A 21,216-nucleotide genomic window follows, 5' to 3' on the forward strand; every position below is an offset into this window, starting at 1 on the left:
TGCCCACCCATCGGTGACCCGCGATCACGTGACGGGGTCACCGATGGGCGGGGTAAGCGACGCGCTTCCGGAGTGGTGAGGTTAAATGCCGCTGTCAGAGATTGACAGCGGCATTTAACATGTTAACAGCCGCGGGTGGATCGCGATTCCACATGCGGCTGTTGCTGGCACATGTCAGCTGTAATAATCAGCTGACATGTGCCCGATTCAGTGTGGGTTCATCGCCGGAGCCCTCACTGAACTGTGGGGTTACAGCCTGGTGCGTACTAATACGGCACAGGCTGTAAAAGGGTTAATGACCATGCTGGGAAGTTACGTATTGCATAGGTCAGTAGATCACGGAAGTTCCACCTGAAGCGGATCGTGGAAGCCGATTAGCTGCAGCCGTCATATGACAATGTCACGTGGCCACCACAATCGCAGCACTGACATCACAGGACCAGTGACTGGCCGGAAGGTAGTCATATTTTATTTTTAGTTATGTGAAAAGCACATAGGCAGTTGAGAATGGGTTGTCCAGTAAAAGAACAAGTAAAAGAGGAAAAGAACAAATTAAAAAGCATTAACACCGAGGAGTTTGTCTTGCTGTGACACACACACATATATATATATTTATTTATTTATTTTTATTAGTTTTATTCCCCCCCCCTTCGTGTTTTCTATTAGTAAATTGTTCTCTTTGGGTTCATCCTACAGAAACACTACAACGTAGTGATGTTTTTTACATTTTACATTTCCTTTAATGGAAATCAATGTGTCTTACCCTTGACCAGCGACTATAGTACTATACTGTGAATTTTGCCAGAAATAATTTTTAAAATGTAAAAGACGAAAAGATAAATATTTTTGTTTTTGGATAAAATACAAAGGAAATGTGTCATCTTTAACTTTAGCCCTTTTAGAGATCATTTCATCTTCAACTTGCTTATCTGTTCACATAATAGTAATTTTGACCAGGGGTGCCCAGACTTTTACATGCCACTGTATTTTCAGAAACAGAATAACCCCTTTAAGCAGATATCTTGTGGTAACTGAAGTGTGACACCCCAGGGGTCTGGTTGCCACAGTAATAGAGATATTATGTCTGAGAGCAAGTGGGAGGTTTCTCTGGTCAGGAGCCCTAAACATGCAACACGGCCCACCCAGACCTGGGAGGGGAGGAATCTGCCCTTATAAACTGGGTCTGGGGCGGGATTAGTGAGTGAAGCTGCAGACAGAGACAGAGCCTGCAGAACAAGCAGAGCAGTCAGAGCCTGGAGAGGGAAAGTGAGAACAGGAGCTCTGTAGGAGCGGAGGCAGAAGGCCAGGGGCTGTGAGCAGAGATATAGCTCGCCCTGGCTGAAGTTACTAAAACCGGACACAGGAGTCCGAGGCTGTGGGGACTGATATATACTCAGCAGCAGAAAGCAGCCGGCAGGGGATTCCAGGTCCTCTGGCCATAGAAGCTCGGAGGCTCAGTCACAAAGAAGGGACCAGCGCCGCCATCCAGGAGCGGAGGCTAACAGAAGGCCCCAAGTCACCAGCCATACGGGTGAGCACCACACGGTATACTCAGGGACGTGGGCTACTTGTAACCGCTGACAGCAAGGTAGCCAGGAAGAGTGCAGATAAACGGGGAGGCCTACAACTCCACCTGGCCAGGGGAACTCCTGCTTGCTCGCAGACTGACCAGGCCCCTTATACTAGCCAGTACTCCCGGGAGGGTCTGCCTTGTACCATCAGTAAAGACCCTGAACTGCACCTCACGTCTCCGTGATTCCTTGCCGCACCAGCACCATTAGCACTGGGACCCTCACACCATCACTCCCATCATCTCTCACATTAGCTGCCCTGAGGCAATACTTCTCCCGTGGGGAGTTATCCCATACTCGGCTGCGCAAACAACATCAGCCTCAGCGGTCGGCAGCGCAGCGGCGGTCCCCACTGACCGCAATCCACGGGTGGCGTAGTCGGACATTTGCTATACATTAAGACTGCCACTGGTTTGACCACCCTGGGCACGGACCGGGTCACCGCCACACGGAGACTACAACCCCCAGCATTCTACAACAGGCCCGGTTCCGGGTTCCCCTGCACAACACAGGCCCAGGGGGAGAGTCAGAAGCACAATGTGTAAGCGATGAAGAATACGTTTTTTTTTTTTACATAGAACAGGAAAAATATTTCAGCAGCAAGGACAGGGCCGTGGAGTCGGAGTCGTGGAGTCTATGTCCATTTTGGTGGAGTTGGTATAAAATGGACCGACTCCGACTCTTAAAATATATAATAAATTGGGTACAGTAGTTCAATGCAGTTTGTGCGGAATATTTTTTCATAAGAATTTGGGAAAGTTATGAAATGTCCTATAAATGTCTGTCCTATTCCTGATCTAAGGGTCTAGACTTTTAGCTGAGATGAATCTGTGCTACAGTAAATTTATCACTTAAACATGAGCCATGTATGAGGGAGTCGGAGTCATGGAAATTGAGGAGTCGGAGGTTTGGCTTACAGACTCCACAGCCCTGATCAAGAATGAGTTGTGTGGGACAGTCTCGCATATGAAGGACTTACAACGTATGCCTAGGAGCAGAGAAAGATTGGGCTCCTTGCCCTGTATGCGCTGATTTAGAATACTGCAGAGTGCTTTCAAGTCAAACAGACAGTGGGACATTTCCTTAAACAGCTGCTCGGCCACAGGCATTTTCTCTGACAGTGGTTGTCTGGATAACAGTAACTCTTCCAGCTGCTTGCACATGGAAGTATTTTCTTCCTTTAACTTCTGGTTCTGCATGAAAATGAAAGGAAAATGGTTTTTAAAGGGGTTTTCAGGGCACAAAAAAAGAAACAAAACAAAAAAATAAAACCATCTGGCTATCCCTGTAATGAGTCCTCCATCCACCATTACTTTTGAGTTCCCTTTTTTAGCTCCCCACAAGCACCCTGCAGCCATCTTTGTAGTCTGTGGCTGTTTACATTTACTGCCAGCTCTACCTCTTTGCCTCTAGACTACATTTCCCAGGAGGCAGAACAGAATGTGTCTCTTTTCACCCACTTCACCTACAAAGCACCATCCTGAGACTCTTACACAGTCTAAAGATGGATAAATCACTGCCCACAGATCCTCCATCCTAATACCCCTAGTATGCATGGTTTTTAGACTGTACAGCACTGTTCACACTGAATTTCTTCAGTGCGTTCGGGTGATTCTGTCAGAAACCAGTTTTCAGTGGAATTCAGACATAAGCACTCTAACACGCTGCAGCATTGTGAACATAGCCTTATAAATGCAGACACTGGCACAGCATAGGCTCAGTGAGGAGACATTTCATTAATTATAATGTGATCTAGCTCACTGGAAGAACTATCCCCTTTGAGCAAAGTCACTAGTTGATGAGATTAGTAGCCATCTGTGGAGCCTGTGCACTGCCTCTATAGCGCCTGCTCTCCTTACCTTCCAGTAAAACTCACCAACGAACACTGTCTATGCCTCCATGACATCACTTTTCAGTGAGCACCGCTCTAAATGCTACTAGCTGAGTCCTGCCTCCTGCAGAGCTGTGCTTGTCCGACAGGCTATATTCAAAGCACAGACAGGAAATCATCTCTCAACTTTGATCAAACAGTAGAAAGTAAGGAGCTGGAGGTCATATGACCACACATGACAGCTCAGGAACAGAGCAGAATTTTAACAGCAAGCAAATTATGAAGTTCCTTCATTCCACGTAGTCTTTTCAATGTTTTAATAATCTGTGTGCCTAGAAACAACCCTTTAACATATTATATTGAGTTGACACATCCGTAACTTGTGTAGATTCACTGAAATATGTGGTTTGACTTTTTTTGAGCCAATTGCACATGTTGGGAACTCTGCAATATCTATTGGGACATTGTGGTTGCGTTAGGAATAGTGTTGAGTGAGTATGTTCTATTAACCCTTTCGCCGAGTATGCTCGGGTCGAGCACCGAGTATTTACAGCTGCTCGGTGATATGTTTGAATCGCTCCCGTGTGCATGGTTTGCAACTGTTTGACAGCTTTATTACATGTGAGGAATGTCTATTTCTTACACATTCCTCACATGTAATAAAGCTGTCAAACAGTTGCAAATCATGCACACGGGAGCGATTTAACCTTAACACCGAGCAGCTGGAACTACTCGGAGCTCGGCCCGAGCGTACTCGGACAGAACATACTCACTCAACCCTAGTTAGGAAGCCTTCATTCTTATTGTTCTATTGAATGGCTAAATGTTGCCCCAAAGCATAGTTTTACTTTAAACACAACTAATAGTTTTTTTTTCTAGTACATCATTACCCAATGTTTTTGTCAGTTGTTTGTAGCAACCTTATAGCTTAACAGGACTTTAAGAAGTGCTGTAACTCGTCATTTATCATTGTTCCCCTTTACAAAATTAATCGTCCATAATAAAAAAAAAAAAAAAAAAGTAAATAAAAAACCCTGCACATAACCATATCGCACCTCCAAATTCTAATTTAATTATGCTTGTTTTATTTGTGTAGCAAGCTACCATTTCAAAAAGGTTGTCCAAGAATGACTTAAAGATGGTTTATCAATGGAACAGGTCATGGATATGAGATCAGTGGGGGTCCAACACCTGGCACCCCTACCGATGAGCTGAAAACCGCTCTGGCAGCTGTGGGAACTAAGCGATGTATGGGGTTGGTGTTCCGACGCATGCATATTGCATAGTTGCCAGTGCTGGAGAAGCGTTTTAATGGTGTACCGATCAGTATGTCAGTTCCACATAAAACTTTTAAATACATGCTCAGAAACACTTATTTTATTGGTAACATTGCCTGGCAAACAAATATATAGCTTAACTATAAAATAATAAAACAGCTCTTAGATGATCAACCTAGGGCATCACTGACATTTACATGCTATGGGCAGACACCATAGCATCATCAAATTATCTAGCAAATAAAATGTAATTTAGTTAGGTGAGGAAACTCGATAAAATGTCTCCTTCTGACAGCTTTAAACACTGTGAAGGGTTAAAAAAAATTATTGTCTGTACATTTTACCATGTATGTAATACACGAAGAGTAAAACAAAAAATAGCAATAATTGAAATATTCTAATATGCAAATGATTATTCAGTGGAAGAACAAGGGTATTTTTTAAAAAATATCTTGATATTTTGTTAATAGGTTGCAATTACATACTTCCATGGAAAGCGTGTGCAGCTTCTGTGTGCAGTCTGCTTGTTCTGCAAATGTCTTCTCAAGCTCCAGAATACAGGAACCTTCCTGAAACAACTTATCTCTTAATGTCTAAAGAGAAAAAGAAACAATCATGTATATATACAGCGGTAAGCAAAATTACTCAACTTCCCCTCCCCCATGGTGAATTAGGTTCATTAGCAAAATGTACAAACTTTCTTGTGTTTGAAATAAACCAATCAAAGAACAATGTACCCATCTCAACAGAACTAATAAAACAACTGTTTTTTCCATATTCAACACAAAATGACACTTTTAATGACTTCTGTAGTCGCAGAGTTATTCAACCCCCTGAATAGAAAAACACTGTTTGTTTTCTTGTATGAGAAAAAAAAACTGATGTGTGAATCAGGTCTTAGGCAGATTTCACACGATTCTGCAACCCGGATCAAAGTAGGACAATTTTCCTTTTTTTTTTTTTTTTCTATTTTTGCAGACAATAAAAAAAAATAGGTCATGTTAAAAAAAACATAGATTGCAATGGTTTCATGATCTATCCATAATGGATAGTACATGTTAGAAAAAAATTCGCAAACTAAAATTCAAGGTCTCTCTGCCCGAACTCCAAGACGTACACCTGTACTGACCCAAAGGCACAAGAAAAGTTGTCTTCAATATACTCAAAATTTGAAGCCCATGGATCAGTTGTATGTGTTTAGAGAAAGAATGAAGCATACACTGAAAAGAACAGCCTGCCTACAGTGTAGTATGGTGGTGGCTCACTGATGCTCTGAGGCTGCTTTGCTTCCTCTGCACTGGAAACCTTCAATGTATGGAGGGCAGGGTGGATTTGATCAATTATTCAGGAATCCTAGGAGAAAAGCTGAAGCTTGGGCATCACTGGACCTCCGATAATGCCACCAAGACTTCATTTTAGAAGTCCTGAAAGATTCTGGAGTGGCCTTCACAGTTTCTTGACTTCAACACACTTGATAGTCTTTGTTGGAAGATAAAAATGGTTGCAGGAAGCCAACCCAAGAATATTAAAGAAGTGGAGGCCACTACTTATGAAGAATGGACTAAAATTCCTCAGAAACACTGTCAGAAACGGGTGTCACTTTAGCAGCAGGTCATAACAGAGAAAGGTGCTTTACTAATTATTATAGACGCCTGTTATGAAGCAGTTGAATAATTCTGACTGTAATGGTCATTAAGTGTCACTTTGTGATGAATGTGGATAAACCACTTGTTATATTAGTTGAGTTGAGCGATTTAAATTTTCCTTGTTTCAATGGTTTATTGCAACAGCAAAAAGTTTGTAAATTTTGCTGAAAATCCAATATTGCAATGAGGTTTTCCTAATTTTGATTGCGACTGTAGATTTAGTCATGTGATCAATAGATGAGAGATCAGATCTAAACAAATGTAATATACATGAATATATTGTGATTTAGTAATCAATAGCTGGAGAAAGTATACAGTTCAGCTTGGGTAGGGTCTTTCAAGCTCTGCTTTCCTGTAGATGTCAAATATCAATTTCAATGTATAGAGCTATACACTATCTTGGCATTCTTAAAAAGTCCAGTGTATAGAACAGCAGACCTCATTTCATTGCAGGAGACTTCCTCCCATACATAACTTAGTAGTCCTCCTTTTATGTAGGACCGGAAATAGTTTTTGTTGTGATTTGCAAAGTCCTGATAAACCGCGATAAGTGGCTACATAAATTTAGCATTTTTCAATGCCCAGCGCTAAAGACGTCCGATGAATGTCCTACATAAAATATTTATACATGCAATACCTGATTTACAGACACAATATGTAGTTAATCAAGCAGTGCGGACAGCTTGGTGCTCTGGCAGGTAATTATAGGAGTCTGCTCCACCTCAGGCCATGCTTCCAGATAATGAATAATGAACTACACACCCAAATCCCTCCTGTTATTAATCATTGGCCAAAAAAACACTTCTGAGGCTTCTGAACCCTTAGCCGCCTATTCACACGTTTATGGTACTCCCAAAAGCAATCATGTCCGATCCTAGTTTCAAAGTAAATTTGTAATTTCAAGTTTATTGATTTACATAAAAGTATTAAAACATCAAGCTGTGGGTAAAATAATGGTGCCGCAGTGTAATTTCAAATTAACATCTTAATAACGGTGATCAATTGCAGCTTAAAGGGAATCTGTCAGCAGGTTTTTGCTACCTCATCTTTGAGCAGCGTAATGCAGGCAAAGAGAAGCTGAATCCAATGATGTATCACTGTTTACTGGATGCAGCAGTTCTGACACAATCAGATATTTTAGATTTAGAATGCAGCAGAGCTGAGGAAGCTAACCCCGCCCACACCAGGCTCTCAATGTTCAAAGTCCATAGACAGTGAGGTACTTATCACAGGAGGGGACGAAGTTGGATAAATTTAGTCCAGCAATGTTAATCTCTTAGTGATAAATCCTGCACAGTTAGTAAACAATAGCACTTTGACAGGTGACACATCCCTGAATTCTGTGTTGCAGCCTCTATCTCCGGCTATCTTCAGATTACATAGCAAAAACCTGCTGACAAATTCCCTTTAAGGCCTGGTACATAGACTACTGTTATATATCAGTGCTGTAGAGAATACATTTTCTCTGAGCACAGAGAGTACTAATATTTTGGAGGTTATTCTGCATAGAATTAACAGGGCACTCTCCAAACTCCGAAGTCCTAATATATAGATATTACTGAAAAGACCACCATCCAGCTGTCAGCAAGCTACAGGCCAATATTAATGGAGGTCTACAATATGAAAATGGCAGGTAAATTGTATATTCAGAGGGGGGGTTCTTTAACTCTAATGGACAGTAAGCACATACCAGAAATCCTGCCAATTATCTAAAACTATATGATGAAATCTGAAGGTGGTGTTTTCCTCTGCATGTGCGTCTACACTGAAAGGCAATTTCCTCCCTGATTTAGCAAATCACTGATCAGAGTCTTTCGCAGTTATTTACATTTATTATAATTTTACTGCTTAAAAATAAAACTTCAGGGACTAGAGGGTTTTTTTTAACAATCTTACCTGTATTTCTGCAGCCATAGTTTCAATCTGACTTTGTTGATTGTCGATTACCTAAAAAATGTAAAAACAAACAAAATAAAAAATCACACATTTTAAAATATTGATGCTAAATATCAATAATCTTTGTAGGAAATATAAATCTTATCTTGATTAGGGCATTTAACATGAGGTCAGTCTTTAAAATACGCTCCTTATAATTATCCAATAGGCTGGTGAGATGGTTTGGCATCCCCAAAAAATTTTTTGCTGTGCAATGTGATATTTCAGAAAGCTTCAAGAATGATATGATTGGGCCACGATTCCTGTGCCTTACCTTGTTAGCACGCTCAGTTTGCTCTCTGAGCCGTTCATTTTCACTCTGTAGCTGTTTCGTATCCAACATTGGAAGTCGGACACCGTCCTCCAAACATTTTTGGACTTTTTGCTGTAAGCTGTAACAAAAACAGTGGGAATACAACTTATCAGGTCAAGCAAGACACAGGGTAACTGGGTTCAAGCATGTGAAAACAGGATGGCATATAATAAGCCACCTAACCTAACCTTTTATTAACCCCTTCCTGCTGCAGGCAATTTTCGTTTATTTTTTTCCTCCCGTTCTTCCAAGATGCATAACTTTTTTTTATTTTTCCGTTTACATAGAAGAGGGCTTGTTTCTCCATGGGACGAGTTGTAATTTTGAATGACATCTGAGCATTTTACCATATAACGGGAAAAAAATTCAAAGTGTGGGGAAATTGCAAAAAAACACAAAAACAAAATTGCAATTCTGACATTTTTTTTATGACATTCATTGCGATATATAAATGAGCCGATAACATGACTTTTCAGGTCAGCATAATTATAGCAATACCACACTCCAGTTGTTGTTTTTTGCTTTATTATTAGTGGTGAAACAAATTCAGAAATTTGTATATTAATAAAAATTTTAAAAAAATGGAAAAGTTTACTCATACCGACCTGAAGAATCATGTTGGAGCCTCATTTAGATCACGAAATGAATGTCATATAAACAAATTCCTCAAAAAAGTGTCAGACTCGCGTGATATTTCTGCAGGGAAAGTTGAGGTGTTTATTTCTAACATTTTGGTGTACAAGCAATGTTTTGATAACTTTATTGTATTCTTTTGCAGAGGTGTAATGAAAAAAAAGCAATTCTGGTGTTTAATATTTTTTTGTGTTACAGAGGTTACCATACCGGTAAAATAATTTTGGAATTTGATAGATCGGACTTTTATGAATGCAAAGATATTTTTTAATTAATATCCATTTTAAGGGAGGGGGGATTCAGCATTTTTTATTTGAACCTCTGATCATCTGATCTCTTTATACTGGAAAATATACAGATTATTACGTTCATAGGCTGGACTTCACGGGAGCAGCGGCCTGACTTTGGGCACTCCAATTTAGTTTGCTATCAATCAAGATGCCCAAGTCCTTCTCCATCTCTGAATTCCCCAATGGTTTCCCATTCAGTGAGTACTGGTGACTTCCATTTTTCCTTCCCAAGGTCATACATATGGGAAGGAAAAATGGAAGTCACCAGTACTCACTGAATGGGAAATCATTGGGGAATTCAGAGATGGAGAAGGACTTGGGCATCTTGATTGATAGCAAACTAAATTGGAGTGCCCAAAGTCAGGCCGCTGCTGTAAGGGCAAACAGGGTAATGGGATGTATCAGAAGAGGTATAGCTGCAAAGGATGAGAACATTGTTCTTCCACTGTACAAAGCACTGGTCAGACCACACTTGGAATACTGTGCTCAGTTATGGGCCCCAATATATAGAAAGGATATAAATGAGCTTGAAAAGGTACAAAGGAGGGCAACAAAATTAATAAAGGGAATGGAGGGACTGCAATACCCAGAGAGGTTGGCAAAACTAGGACTATTCAGCCTGGAAAAGAGAAGGTTGAGGGGGGACATAATAAATGTATACAAATATGTTAGGGGACAGTATAGAGATCTTGCCCGGGATTTGTTCAAAAGGAGGGATATTACGGTAACAAGAGGGCACTCACTAAGACTGGAAGAGAAAAGGTTTCAGCACCAGCATAGGAAGGGGTTCTTTACGGTAAGAGCAGTGAGAATATGGAATTCACTGAGTGAGGAGACGGTAATGTCGGATTCACTACACCAGTTCAAGCGGGGACTGGATGCATTTCTAGATACCAGGCAGATTTCAGCATATACTTAAAAATAAAATAAAATAGTAGGTTGATACAGGGATTTATTCTGACTGCTGGTTTCAGAGTCGGGAGGGAATTTTTCCTCAGGTGAAGATTGGCCAAATCATTTGGGGTTTTTGCCCTCCTCTGGATCAACTTTAGCAATTACAGAACTAACAGGTCGAACTTGATGGACGCAAGTCTTTATTCGGCTTTACAAACTATGTTACTATGTTACTATAACAGGCTGCCATTGCAATCCATCAATAACCCATGATCATGTAGCGGGGGGGACGAGGAGAACAATGGGCGTGTGGAATTGTGCACCTTTCAAATTGTGCATCTTAAATGCTGCTGTCAAAGATTGACTAGCCGCAGCGTTTCAAAGTAAGGCATACCTGGCTGCAATCACGCCGCCAGTCTCTGATTCAGGCAGCATGAATCTAATAATAAAGTTCCATGTAAAAGGGTCTTAATTTAAAAGCTGCCCACAGCCAACAGAGAAGTTTAAAAAGTATACTTCGTGCGGTTGCAGTACCGTGCCACCTATCCTAGTTGCTGGTTCTCGGTTTACCAAGTGACTGCTGCAGCCAAGCGCTGGTCTAAGTGATATACAACACGAGACCGCTGACAACTTTGCATATAAAGTAATGTAACTAGTGCTGGGAGATGATATTTTTATTAACTTAATGTATGTTTAAAACCCATGTTATATGAACTAGATGAGTTAGTTGGCTAACACAAAGAATCAAACCCATCAAAATTTCATATGCAGACATGTAAGATAGTCATTGTAGTGTCTGACTATTACACATATACATTAAGGCATTGTTCACACCACAGTATGGGAAAGTTGTGGGTGGAGGAAGAATGATTACCCCAAGAAAAGAAACATGCAATCACTCACATATAATAATGATGGGTCTTACCTTTGAACTGTGAAAACCAGTTCTTTTTCCCTCTGTTTCTGACACTCTGTCTGTGCTTCTTTCTCTCGAAATTGTGTTCTGGACTCATTGGCGAGTTGTTCTAGACACGTAATGGTGTCTTTCAACTGTTTGTTTTCTTCTTCTAATACCTGTAGCTTTACACACATTAGATGAGCCATTAAGTCAGGTGCATTATGTCATTCCAGTTATACAGACAATGCAGTCAAACAGCCAATATACTATATAACAGGTCATCTTTAAACCATTGCATCTATCGCAGCCATTTTTTTTGTTCTTGCTTTTTTTTATATTTTTTTTTAATTAATTTAAACTGAGCATCTCCTTTCCTGGGTGCTGCTCCATTGATTCTGTAACAGTTTTTCGTTTTCTTCTGTTTCCTTCCGTTTCAAAGTTATGTCCCCACAGTAATAAAGATGCAGATTTTCTTTTCAATCACTTGGGTGTATGCCACAGAATTTCCATGTTTTGTTGGCCAGCATCAAGAGGTGAAAAGGCAAATGCCCACAGAGAAGTTTTGTGGTATACGCCCAGTTGGATGAAGGGAAATTAAGTGCCGTTATTACCAGAGAAGGAAGGGGCATAGATTTTTGAAGAAGAATCACAGAAAAAAATAGAAGAAGAAATGCTCCTGAACCAGTGGAACACACCAATTGGAGGAGGCACTGTAAGTTAAACAAAATCCAATGAGAGGTCCTCTACTAGGGAATCAGTCATACGGACAGAACCCTTTAAAGGGAACCATTCTTGTTCAGAAATACTATTTAACGGCAGATATGGAGTTAACGTGCAGGTAAATGGCTTCAAAATCATGTCTGGCAGGCTTACTGGAGCGGCGGCCACAGAGAGAAAATGAACTTATATCCTCCTTTTAGTACCTGCATCTAATCATAGGGGCGGCGCAGGGGGCTGTTACAGCTTCCTTTAAATTCTATCTGATGCCCTAGGGCTGTAATTCACATGTAGCGCTTTCGAATGCAGTAGAGCAGATCCGTCCACCTGCAGTGGTAAATAGGTGGATGACTTTGCAGGTAACACCTTTGTGTTACCGAAAACTAACGTGCTCATTGGTGGCCATTGAGGGGTTTGACTGATGGCTGCATGTGTCCCCTGCACCATGGGTTATAGCTAAGAAAACCAAATTATTAAGGCAGACGCACAAGGCACAAACTAATGATTAGAGCACTGCCCTCTAATGTTACTTCTGTTTAGAAGTTCAGTTGGGGTCTATTAGAAACCTTACGGCCGACTACTGATGTGTAGACCCACCAAAGTTCCTCTGACCCAAACTCAACAGTCTCATATATGTCTTTGAAACGAAGGACAATGAATTGTGGACTGGTGAAGCTGGCCTAAAGGAGTCAGCTGAAGACGTGCCTTTAAAATGCACTTTGCATTGAACAGTTTATAAGAGGGGTTTCACTGTGATGCCCCCATAGATTTCATAAAACGGCTACTTTCTATGAATCCAAAATATACAAGGACTACACAAACATTTCTGTTTGACCTCAAAGTGGATAAAGTGTACAGTTCCATTCTGCCTTGGGGAACTTTAAATGCTCACAATATCCACAAAATTAACCCTTTACAAATTGACTGCTTAAAAGTAGACCTGTTTTTAGACAGGTGCCCAAAAAAACAACGTCAGTAGGAATTTACAAGCTGAGCATTTCTGCTCACTGCCGCAAAAGCTGAGCACAAACTACACTGTTGAACTTTAGTCAATTTAATTTGAAAAATGGAGGGCGCACCTCTGACATCCCTGATACAGACAGAGCAGCAGTCCTTTATAAAGAAAGTCAGTGGTGTGACTGTAGCACATGCCAGGCAGAAGATTGGAATGAGTAGCTACGTACCCTTTCACCTTGCCTCTGTACATCATCAAGCGTAGGCAAGTCAGCCACGTATTTCTCCAGAGTCTCAATCCGCCTCTGCTTCTCCCGGTTAAGCTCATTTTCCTTTTGACATTTCTTCCTTAGGCTGTTAATGTATTTGTCTCGAGTTTTTATCTAAATGTAAGATGAAAAGAGACAATTAAATCAATATCCATATTCATATTAAATCTACTTACATTCAAAAGCTAATAAGCCGAAAATGAATAGATATGTCAAGTCACATGATTGAGCAAAGAAATTAAGTTATATTAAACGAATAGTAGTACAATTTTTCTTAAGCATTAAAGGGATATTCCCATCTCCAAGATCCTATCCCAATATGCAGTAGGTGTAATAATAATAATATTAGCAAATACCTACAATTAGAAATTTAGTATAGTTCTTCTGATTCGCTATGTTGCTTACCTCATGTGCAGGGCTACCTAAGCTACAGCAATACCCTGCACATGGGGTAAGTGACCTAGCAAATCAGAAGAACTATACTATATTTCTAATTGGAGGTATTTGCGAATGTTATTATCACAACTACTACATATTGGGACAGGATCTTGGAGATGGGAGTACTCCTTTAATGCTAAAGAAAAATTATTAGACTTTTGACTAACATCCGCACTAATCTGTACATCCAACTCCCAGCTCCAAGACTTCTACCAAGCTGCACCAATTCTTTAGAATGCTCTAACTCAAACTAGTATGAACCACAACTTGCAGTTTTAGGCGCTCCCTAAAATCACATCCGTTTAGAGTGTACTATCACGTTCCCTAATCGAAGTCCTTTTACATATAGCTCATTCACTATTTCTCTTAACATAATTCTCCATCATACTTCACCGCACCCAAAAGCACTACAAATATTGACTGGTGACTGCTCATTCAGTCTTTATCTATCCCTCATCCCCTCAAGATGGCGGACCATCAATGTAAATAAGCCCCTGTACTTTGTGTCACCCCCACCTCATTATAGATTGTAAGCTCTTACGAGCAGGGTCGTCATTCTTTTTGCTTTAATTATTGTATTATCTTTAACTATGTTACTTATGACTGTTGTATATGAACCTCCGAATTGTAAAGCACTGCGGAATATGTTGGTGCTATATAAAGATTATTATTATATCTCTAATTGGAAGTATTTGTTAATATTATTATTATTACACCTACTACATATTGAGATAGGATCTTGCAGATGGGAATACCCTTTTAAGCTCTGCAAAGACACTGGAAACTGAACATCAGAACAGGCTGACTTTGCATTGGGCCGTTCTATAATTCCCTAAGAAAACTGAGCTAATTGATGTAACTGGGCTCCCCATATGGCCCTAAAGAGGGGTAAATGCAAGACCTATTGTAAAGACATTGCTCCTGGTGACATGATCCCTTTAAAGCGTATCTATTACCTTAAAGATTATGTAAAATGTGCCATCATAAAGAGAATCTAGATTGTGCAAATATACTAAAAAACAACGCCTGGGTCAAAAAGGAAAAAGGATAGTAATTGGCAGAGTATGCTCATGGTTTTGCTCCTTCGGTCTCATATATAACAGATATGTGGATTCACATATGGCATAATTTTTTTTACTGAAATATGTGTGCCAGGAAATCAATAACATTTTGAAATCAGCATTTTTACAGCCAATACAGCAGAAAAAAACTGCTGCTAAAACACTGCGTGTGAATATAGCCTTAAGATAAGCTGCTAAAAGAAAGCAGGGTGTCTGTCTTTTACACCTGGTAGTGGCCATATACTCAGACTTCCTTAAATGAGATCTACCAAAGAACTTGTAGACTTGGATGTTTAGCAAAGAAGAGGGCAACTTAAAGGCAAAACCCCAGCGTGCTCTGTATTTACAGCACATCCTCAAACCTCATTATTAATCAACAGACTAATCTCTCACACGTATGGGACCATATAAATGTTTCAGCACGGCTGATCACAACAGATGTTTCCTAGATACCCACAGTATATCATAATGCTCATCAAGCAGCAATGTCGAATAGCTACGCACAGAACGATAAGGAGACATAACCCCAACCCCAAATATAATGGAAAAAGCTAGAGCTCGTCTTCTTACCACCATCCTACAATGGCATCAAAGCTGCGATTGCAGAGTAATCCCTGATTGGCTATGAAGGTAATCTCGCTCCATAGATAATCAGTGGTATTCATCAGCACACTTAGAAGTCTATAGCAAGAATTCTTTTAATCAGGATCTCAATTCAGAGCTGGCAATTTCATCGTATGATAACAGTCAGATACCTGCGGTGCTTTTCTCCCACAGTAACAGGCTTATTGATTTTATTTTTTACAAGACATGGTGAAAATCAAGAGCAAATGTCTTCATCAAGATGCAAGATCACTTCATTTGCAGCTTCAGAACTGAGTGATATATGGGTTTAGGATTTTAAAGGGAAGCTATCTTCAGAAAATTACTTATTTAAATCAGGTTTTTGTGTTACATCTATTTTTCATTTTTTGCTAAATTAATCTTTTCTAAAAAAAAAAAAAAAAAACTTTAAAATTTGTAACCTTGCAATTTTCCCTCTGGCCACTGGAGCTTTTATAGACACACACTTCCTGTCATTTCAGGAAGAGTTTACAGCAAGGCACCGTATGATCAGAGGCATGATTATCATCACACCTCTATACACTACATAGCTGATAAAACAGGATCCACCAATCACGATAGGCGATGTCACACCTGACCCTGCTCCACCCGTCTTCCCTATGACTTTTGCCCCATTGCGGCTATGTACATTTGTTGTTTCCTAAAACAACAGGAAGTAAGACTCTTTAAAAAAAAGCCCAGTGTGAAAATTGCAAGTTTTCTATTTTTAATTGTTAACACAGATTGTGATAGAGAATAAAAAGAGGCAAACATTGAAAAAGAGAATACAGTTCACACAAAAACATGATTTAAACACTAGATCATTTTCTATTAATGGCTTCCCATTAGAAGGAAAGCCTTATCCACAACTAAGCAGGAGAATGTGATAACCCCTTCCAATGTTAACTCATTATCTCCATCTGTAAGTGCGTGCCACCTCCCGTCAGCCTTTCATTCGTTTTCAGATGAATGGTTTCTGCCTCTATTACTACCAGAGCATTGTACCTTCTCCTCCATCTTCTTCAGGTCATCGCTGGGTCTGAGAGTGCTCGGCTTCAGGGCCTCATTGAGGGGTGTGACTCCCATTTCACCAGGAGAAAGTTTCCCCTCAAATTCACCTCTATCTCGAAGGAGGGGATTAAATCTCTCTGACATCAAGTTCTGCAGAGGTTTACAGCTCTCACATGGGGAAACCTTGAGAAAGAATGAATGACAACTAAGTAAATGGCTGCGTCTCCATATTTAGATTTCAGATGAGACTAACAATTGGAAAAGTCACAAAATAGAAAGAAAAACAATTGACAACTTACCAAGAACAGTTACAAATTTATCAAAATTATCTAAACAAAAATGGTCTTTTTTTGTCCAAAACAATCAATCATATACGGCCTATTAAACACCTTCCCGACACGGCTATTTTATCTCCAACATTCTTCCAAGAGTCAATACTTTTATTTTTCTGTTGATAGAACAGTTAGTTAGGTCTTGTGTTTCATGGGATGAGTTGCAGTATTATATAGCACAGTTCATTTTAGCATACAATATGATGGGAACAATTCCAAGTGCACTGATACTGCACAAAACACAAATCTGAAATTAAATTTTAATTTTTTTTTTTTTTTTACTTCCAGTATTAATTGTTTGATAAAAGGACTTATGAACATGATTCTCCAGCTCAGGACTTACAGCGATAACAAACTTGTCCAGTATTTTTTATTTTTTTTATAGGTGAAAAAATTTCAGAAATTCGTACAAAAAAAAAAAAGAAAAAATTTTTCACTTGTGTTGCCAAACTCCAAGACTAGTAACCTTTTTCATATTTTGGTCAGTGGAGCTTGTTATTTGAGTGGCGAGCATCTTTATTGGTATACAAAAATAATTTCTTATTGATTTGATTTTTTTGGGCTGAGTTGCAACGACCCAAAAAAATGCAACACAATTCTGGCATTTTGATTTTTTTTTTCTCATTACAGCCTTTACCTTTCAGGTTAATTTATTTTATACTTTGAGAGATCGGACTTTTACAGAAGCAGAGACACCAAATGTTTATTTTGTTTTTGCTTTTATTATTTCTTTATTTTTAATAGAGGAAAAAGGGGGCGATTGAAACTTTTATTTTTGTATTTTTAAAACATTTATTTTTACTTTTTTAGTCCCCTTAGGGGACTTAAACCTGCAATTTTCTAATTATTTACACTAAATACTGCAATACCATAGTATCGCAGTATACAGTAAAAGCTATGGTTTCCTATGAAGCCTAGTCACAGGCTGGTTTTCATAAAAGTATGACTGGCATGAGGGTGTTCAGGAGACCCCCTTGTTGTTATGGCAAGCCATTAGCACCTCGTGATCGCGTCACATGGGGGCCAACAGGTGCGTGGAACACTGCACTACCCAGTCCAAGCACTTTAAATGCCGCTCTTAGAGATTGACGGCAGCATTTCGAAGGCTTGATCCGCTGCTGTTCAAGGCAGATCCTGACACTTTACTACAGCCATTATCTGCCAAAAATAAAGCACTCAGTTTCTGAGCTTGCATCAAAGACGGGAACCTGACCCATGATGTAGCAGTATGTTATACGTCGGGCGGGGGTTAAAAGAGTTGCCTAATGGAATAACATGCAAAATGCTGTGTGATTTGGATAGTGTCTCTGTATTTACCTCAGTAATACAGCAAGCAATAATTTTTCTGCATATTTATACCAAATATGAGGCGTTTGGACCCCTCGTTAGTGCTGGTTCACCACTCCCTGTCCTTGACAGTAGCATTTAAGAAAAACTCTGGTCACTGGTGATTTCATCGCTCTGAACCACAAACTAGAGACACTGCATTGTGGATTATTGTCTGTCGATCCTCCATCTTGTGTCAGGAAGAAAATCACCAAATGGTTTCCTCATAGTCACAGGGATGGAGAGACTGTAACCCAGCGCTACATTGTGAGGACCACCAATTCTTGTGAATGTGAGAGTCAGGTGATGGGGGCAATTTGGTATGAACTCAGTCACACTGAACACTCACATTTCCAGATTTTTAGCATTAGATTTTAATATTACAAGTGGCTACCTTGATTCCATGAACATAGCTGTCTTCTCCATTCATAACAGGACTTGTGGATGCTGGATGGGTGCGCAGTTCGCCGCCCCTAATGGCTTGCTGTAAGTGGCAGATCTGCTGTCTTTGCCTAAAATATAGATGACATTTTATTACCACTTTACTATACGTGCTGATTTATTAAACAAACCGATCTCCACAGGGCGAGAGTCTGTAATACATATTACATATACTGTACTGTGCAAACGTTTTACTCAGATGTGGAAGAATGCTTTGAAATATAGAAGTGTGAATAGTTTAATTTTTATCAATTAACAAAATGCAAAGTGAATGAACAAAAGAGAAATCTCAATTAAATCAATATTTGGTGTGACCACCATTTGCCAACAAAACAGCATCAATTCTAAGTACACTTGTACAGTCAGGGACTTTAGTCAAGTGTATGAGTAACCAATTAAACCTAACAGGTGATTGCAAATTTCATATGTAGCTTGAAACGAATTTATTAAATGAAAAACAGCAGTATACGAGGCTTAAAACTGGGTGAGGAACAGCCAAACTCTTATACAAAGGTGAGGTTGTGGAAGACATTTTCATGTCATAGGTCATACACCACAGCAAGACTGAGTACATCAACAAGACACAAGGTGTTCAAAGCAGTCCGGGATTTCTAGATGTGCAGCTATACCTATTTACTGTTTGGAGCAGTCTGGCCAGAAGTGGTCTTCATAGAGGATTTGCATCCAAAAGCCATACCTTCAACATGACAAGGCGAAGCGAGTCAATTATGCATGAAAACTGGGGTTCAGAGAAAAATGGCAGCAGGTTCTCTGGAAAAATGAGTCAGTTTTAGTTTACTACCTGTGTATTTAAGGGTTAACTACATTGCACTAAAATCCTGAGGTGTAGCTATAGTCACAAGGGGTTAATTAAGGGGGAGGGGTCATAATTAAGGGTTTATAAGGGGCAGCTGGTTGGGCATCCAGTCCTTTGGAAGTGCATTGAGCTGTAGGGTGCATTGCTGGAAAAGAGAAAAAAAAAAAAAAAAACCTCTTTAAATCTCTTAGTTTGCGACTGTGAACGAGCTGAGTGTGACCGGAGTGTGAGTGCGAACGAAAGTAAGTGTGTGACTTGTTTTTCAGTGACTTTGGATTCAGGGAGTTTGGAAGGGAGGACTTTGGACTGAATTGCTGTCTGTATTTTATTAATTCTTTACTTTTCTTTTTACTTAACATTTTGTCTATTGCAATCCCCATTAGAAAATGAGCTCCATAATTGACAATGCTATCCAGTGTACATCTTGCCACATGTATGCATTCCTTGAACAGCCGGTCGGGGTTGTTTACAGTTGCGCAAGATGTGTGCACGTTGTGTGTTTGGAAGCCCAGGTACTGGATCTAAATGAGCAGCTGGCAACACTGAGATCCATTGACAATATGGAGAGGAGTCTGCTGCTCACTGGGGTAGATGTGGGGGAGGGTGGTAGTCGGGAGCTGCAGGACAGTGAGGCCGCTAGTTGGGTGACAGTTAGAAGGGGGGGTAGAGGGAAGAGTGCCAGGGAGGCTAGTCCTGATCTGGCACACCCCAATAAGTTTGCAAAGTTGGCAGATGAGGGGAGTGACGGTACAGAGGTAGCACTGCTGCAGCAAGGCATGTCCCCTGAAAGCCGGAGGAGTGTCAGCTCCAGTAAAGAGGGAAATAGGAGAGCAGGGCAGGCCAGGCAGGTGCTGGTAGTGGGGGACTCAATTATTAGGGGAACAGATAGGGCAATCTGTCACATAGACAGGGATCGTCGAACAGTGTGCTGCCTACCTGGCGCTAGAGTCCGGCACATCGCTGATCGGGTTGACAGATTACTGGGAGGGGCTGGTGAGGACCCAGCGGTCATGGTGCACATTGGCACAAATGACAATGTTATAGGTAGGTGGAAGGTCCTTAAAGATGATTTCAGGGAATTAGGCTGCAAGCTGAAAGCAAGGACCTCCAAGGTGGTATTCTCTGAAATACTACTAGTACCAAGTGCCACGCCAGAGAGGCAACGGTAGATTAGGGAGATAAATAAGTGGCTCAAGAACTGGTGTAGGAAGGAGGGATTTGGGTTCCTGGAGAACTGGGCCGACTTCTCAGTTGGCTACAGACTCTACGCTAGGGACCGGCTGCACCCCAATGGGGAGGGTGCAGCTGTGCTGGGGGAGAAAATGGCTAGAAGGCTGGAGGAGTGTTTAAACTAGGGATTGGGGGGGAGGGTATTCATTTTATAGGTGGGGAAGATAGTGCAGATAGTGACCTGGGCACAAATAAAGAAATTGGGGGTGGGGTTAGAACAGTCAATAAAGTAGGAAGGAATAGAGGTACAGAGAGATACATAAAATGCATGTACACTAATGCCAGAAGCCTCACCAACAAAATGGAGGAATTAGAATTAATTTTGTTGGAAAATAATTATGACATGGTAGGGATATCTGAGACGTGGCTGGACGAAAGCCATGACTGGGCAGTTAATTTACAGGGCTATAGTCTGTTCAGAAATGAAAGTACAAACAAGCGAGGGGGGTGTTTATATGTAAAATCATCCTTAAAACCCGTCTTGAGGGAGGATATATGTGAATCTAATGAAAATGTAGAGTCCCTGTGGGTGGAGATAAGGGGAGGGGGAAAAATAATAAATTACTGATAGGGGTTTGTTATAAGTCTCCAAAAATAATGGAAGTAGCGGAGAATATCCTCGTAAAGCAAATATATGAAGCAGCGACTCAAGGAGAAGTCATTATTATGGGAGACTTCAACTACCCTGAAATACATTGGGGGACAGAAACATGTAGTTCAAGCAAAGGT

At 40.4% G+C, this 21,216-nt stretch overlaps 1 protein-coding gene across 4 annotated transcripts in view; it reads right to left on the reverse strand.

Moving 5' to 3' along the window:
* Nucleotides 1-21,216, reverse strand: part of CEP85L (centrosomal protein 85 like) — a 173,158-nt gene that overhangs the window by 6,872 nt on the left and 145,070 nt on the right. For 3 of the 4 annotated variants that reach the window (XM_073675927.1, XM_073675925.1, XM_073675928.1), the window contains 8 exons: nt 18,394-18,511; nt 16,336-16,524; nt 13,190-13,342; nt 11,316-11,470; nt 8,535-8,652; nt 8,222-8,272; nt 5,165-5,272; nt 2,551-2,764 (listed from right to left, as the gene is read on the reverse strand). In XM_073675927.1, coding sequence (XP_073532028.1) covers nt 2,551-2,764; nt 5,165-5,272; nt 8,222-8,272; nt 8,535-8,652; nt 11,316-11,470; nt 13,190-13,342; nt 16,336-16,524; nt 18,394-18,511 — 1,106 coding nt within the window. The remainder of the gene's footprint in view (nt 1-2,550; nt 2,765-5,164; nt 5,273-8,221; nt 8,273-8,534; nt 8,653-11,315; nt 11,471-13,189; nt 13,343-16,335; nt 16,525-18,393; nt 18,512-21,216) is intronic. The other variant, XM_073675926.1, reaches the window with a different exon arrangement.

The sequence above is a fragment of the Phyllobates terribilis genome, unplaced genomic scaffold (genome assembly GCF_046119375.1).
Source record: "Phyllobates terribilis strain yellow unplaced genomic scaffold, ASM4611937v1 Scaffold_3__8_contigs__length_932513732, whole genome shotgun sequence".
Taxonomy (NCBI): domain Eukaryota; kingdom Metazoa; phylum Chordata; class Amphibia; order Anura; family Dendrobatidae; genus Phyllobates; species Phyllobates terribilis.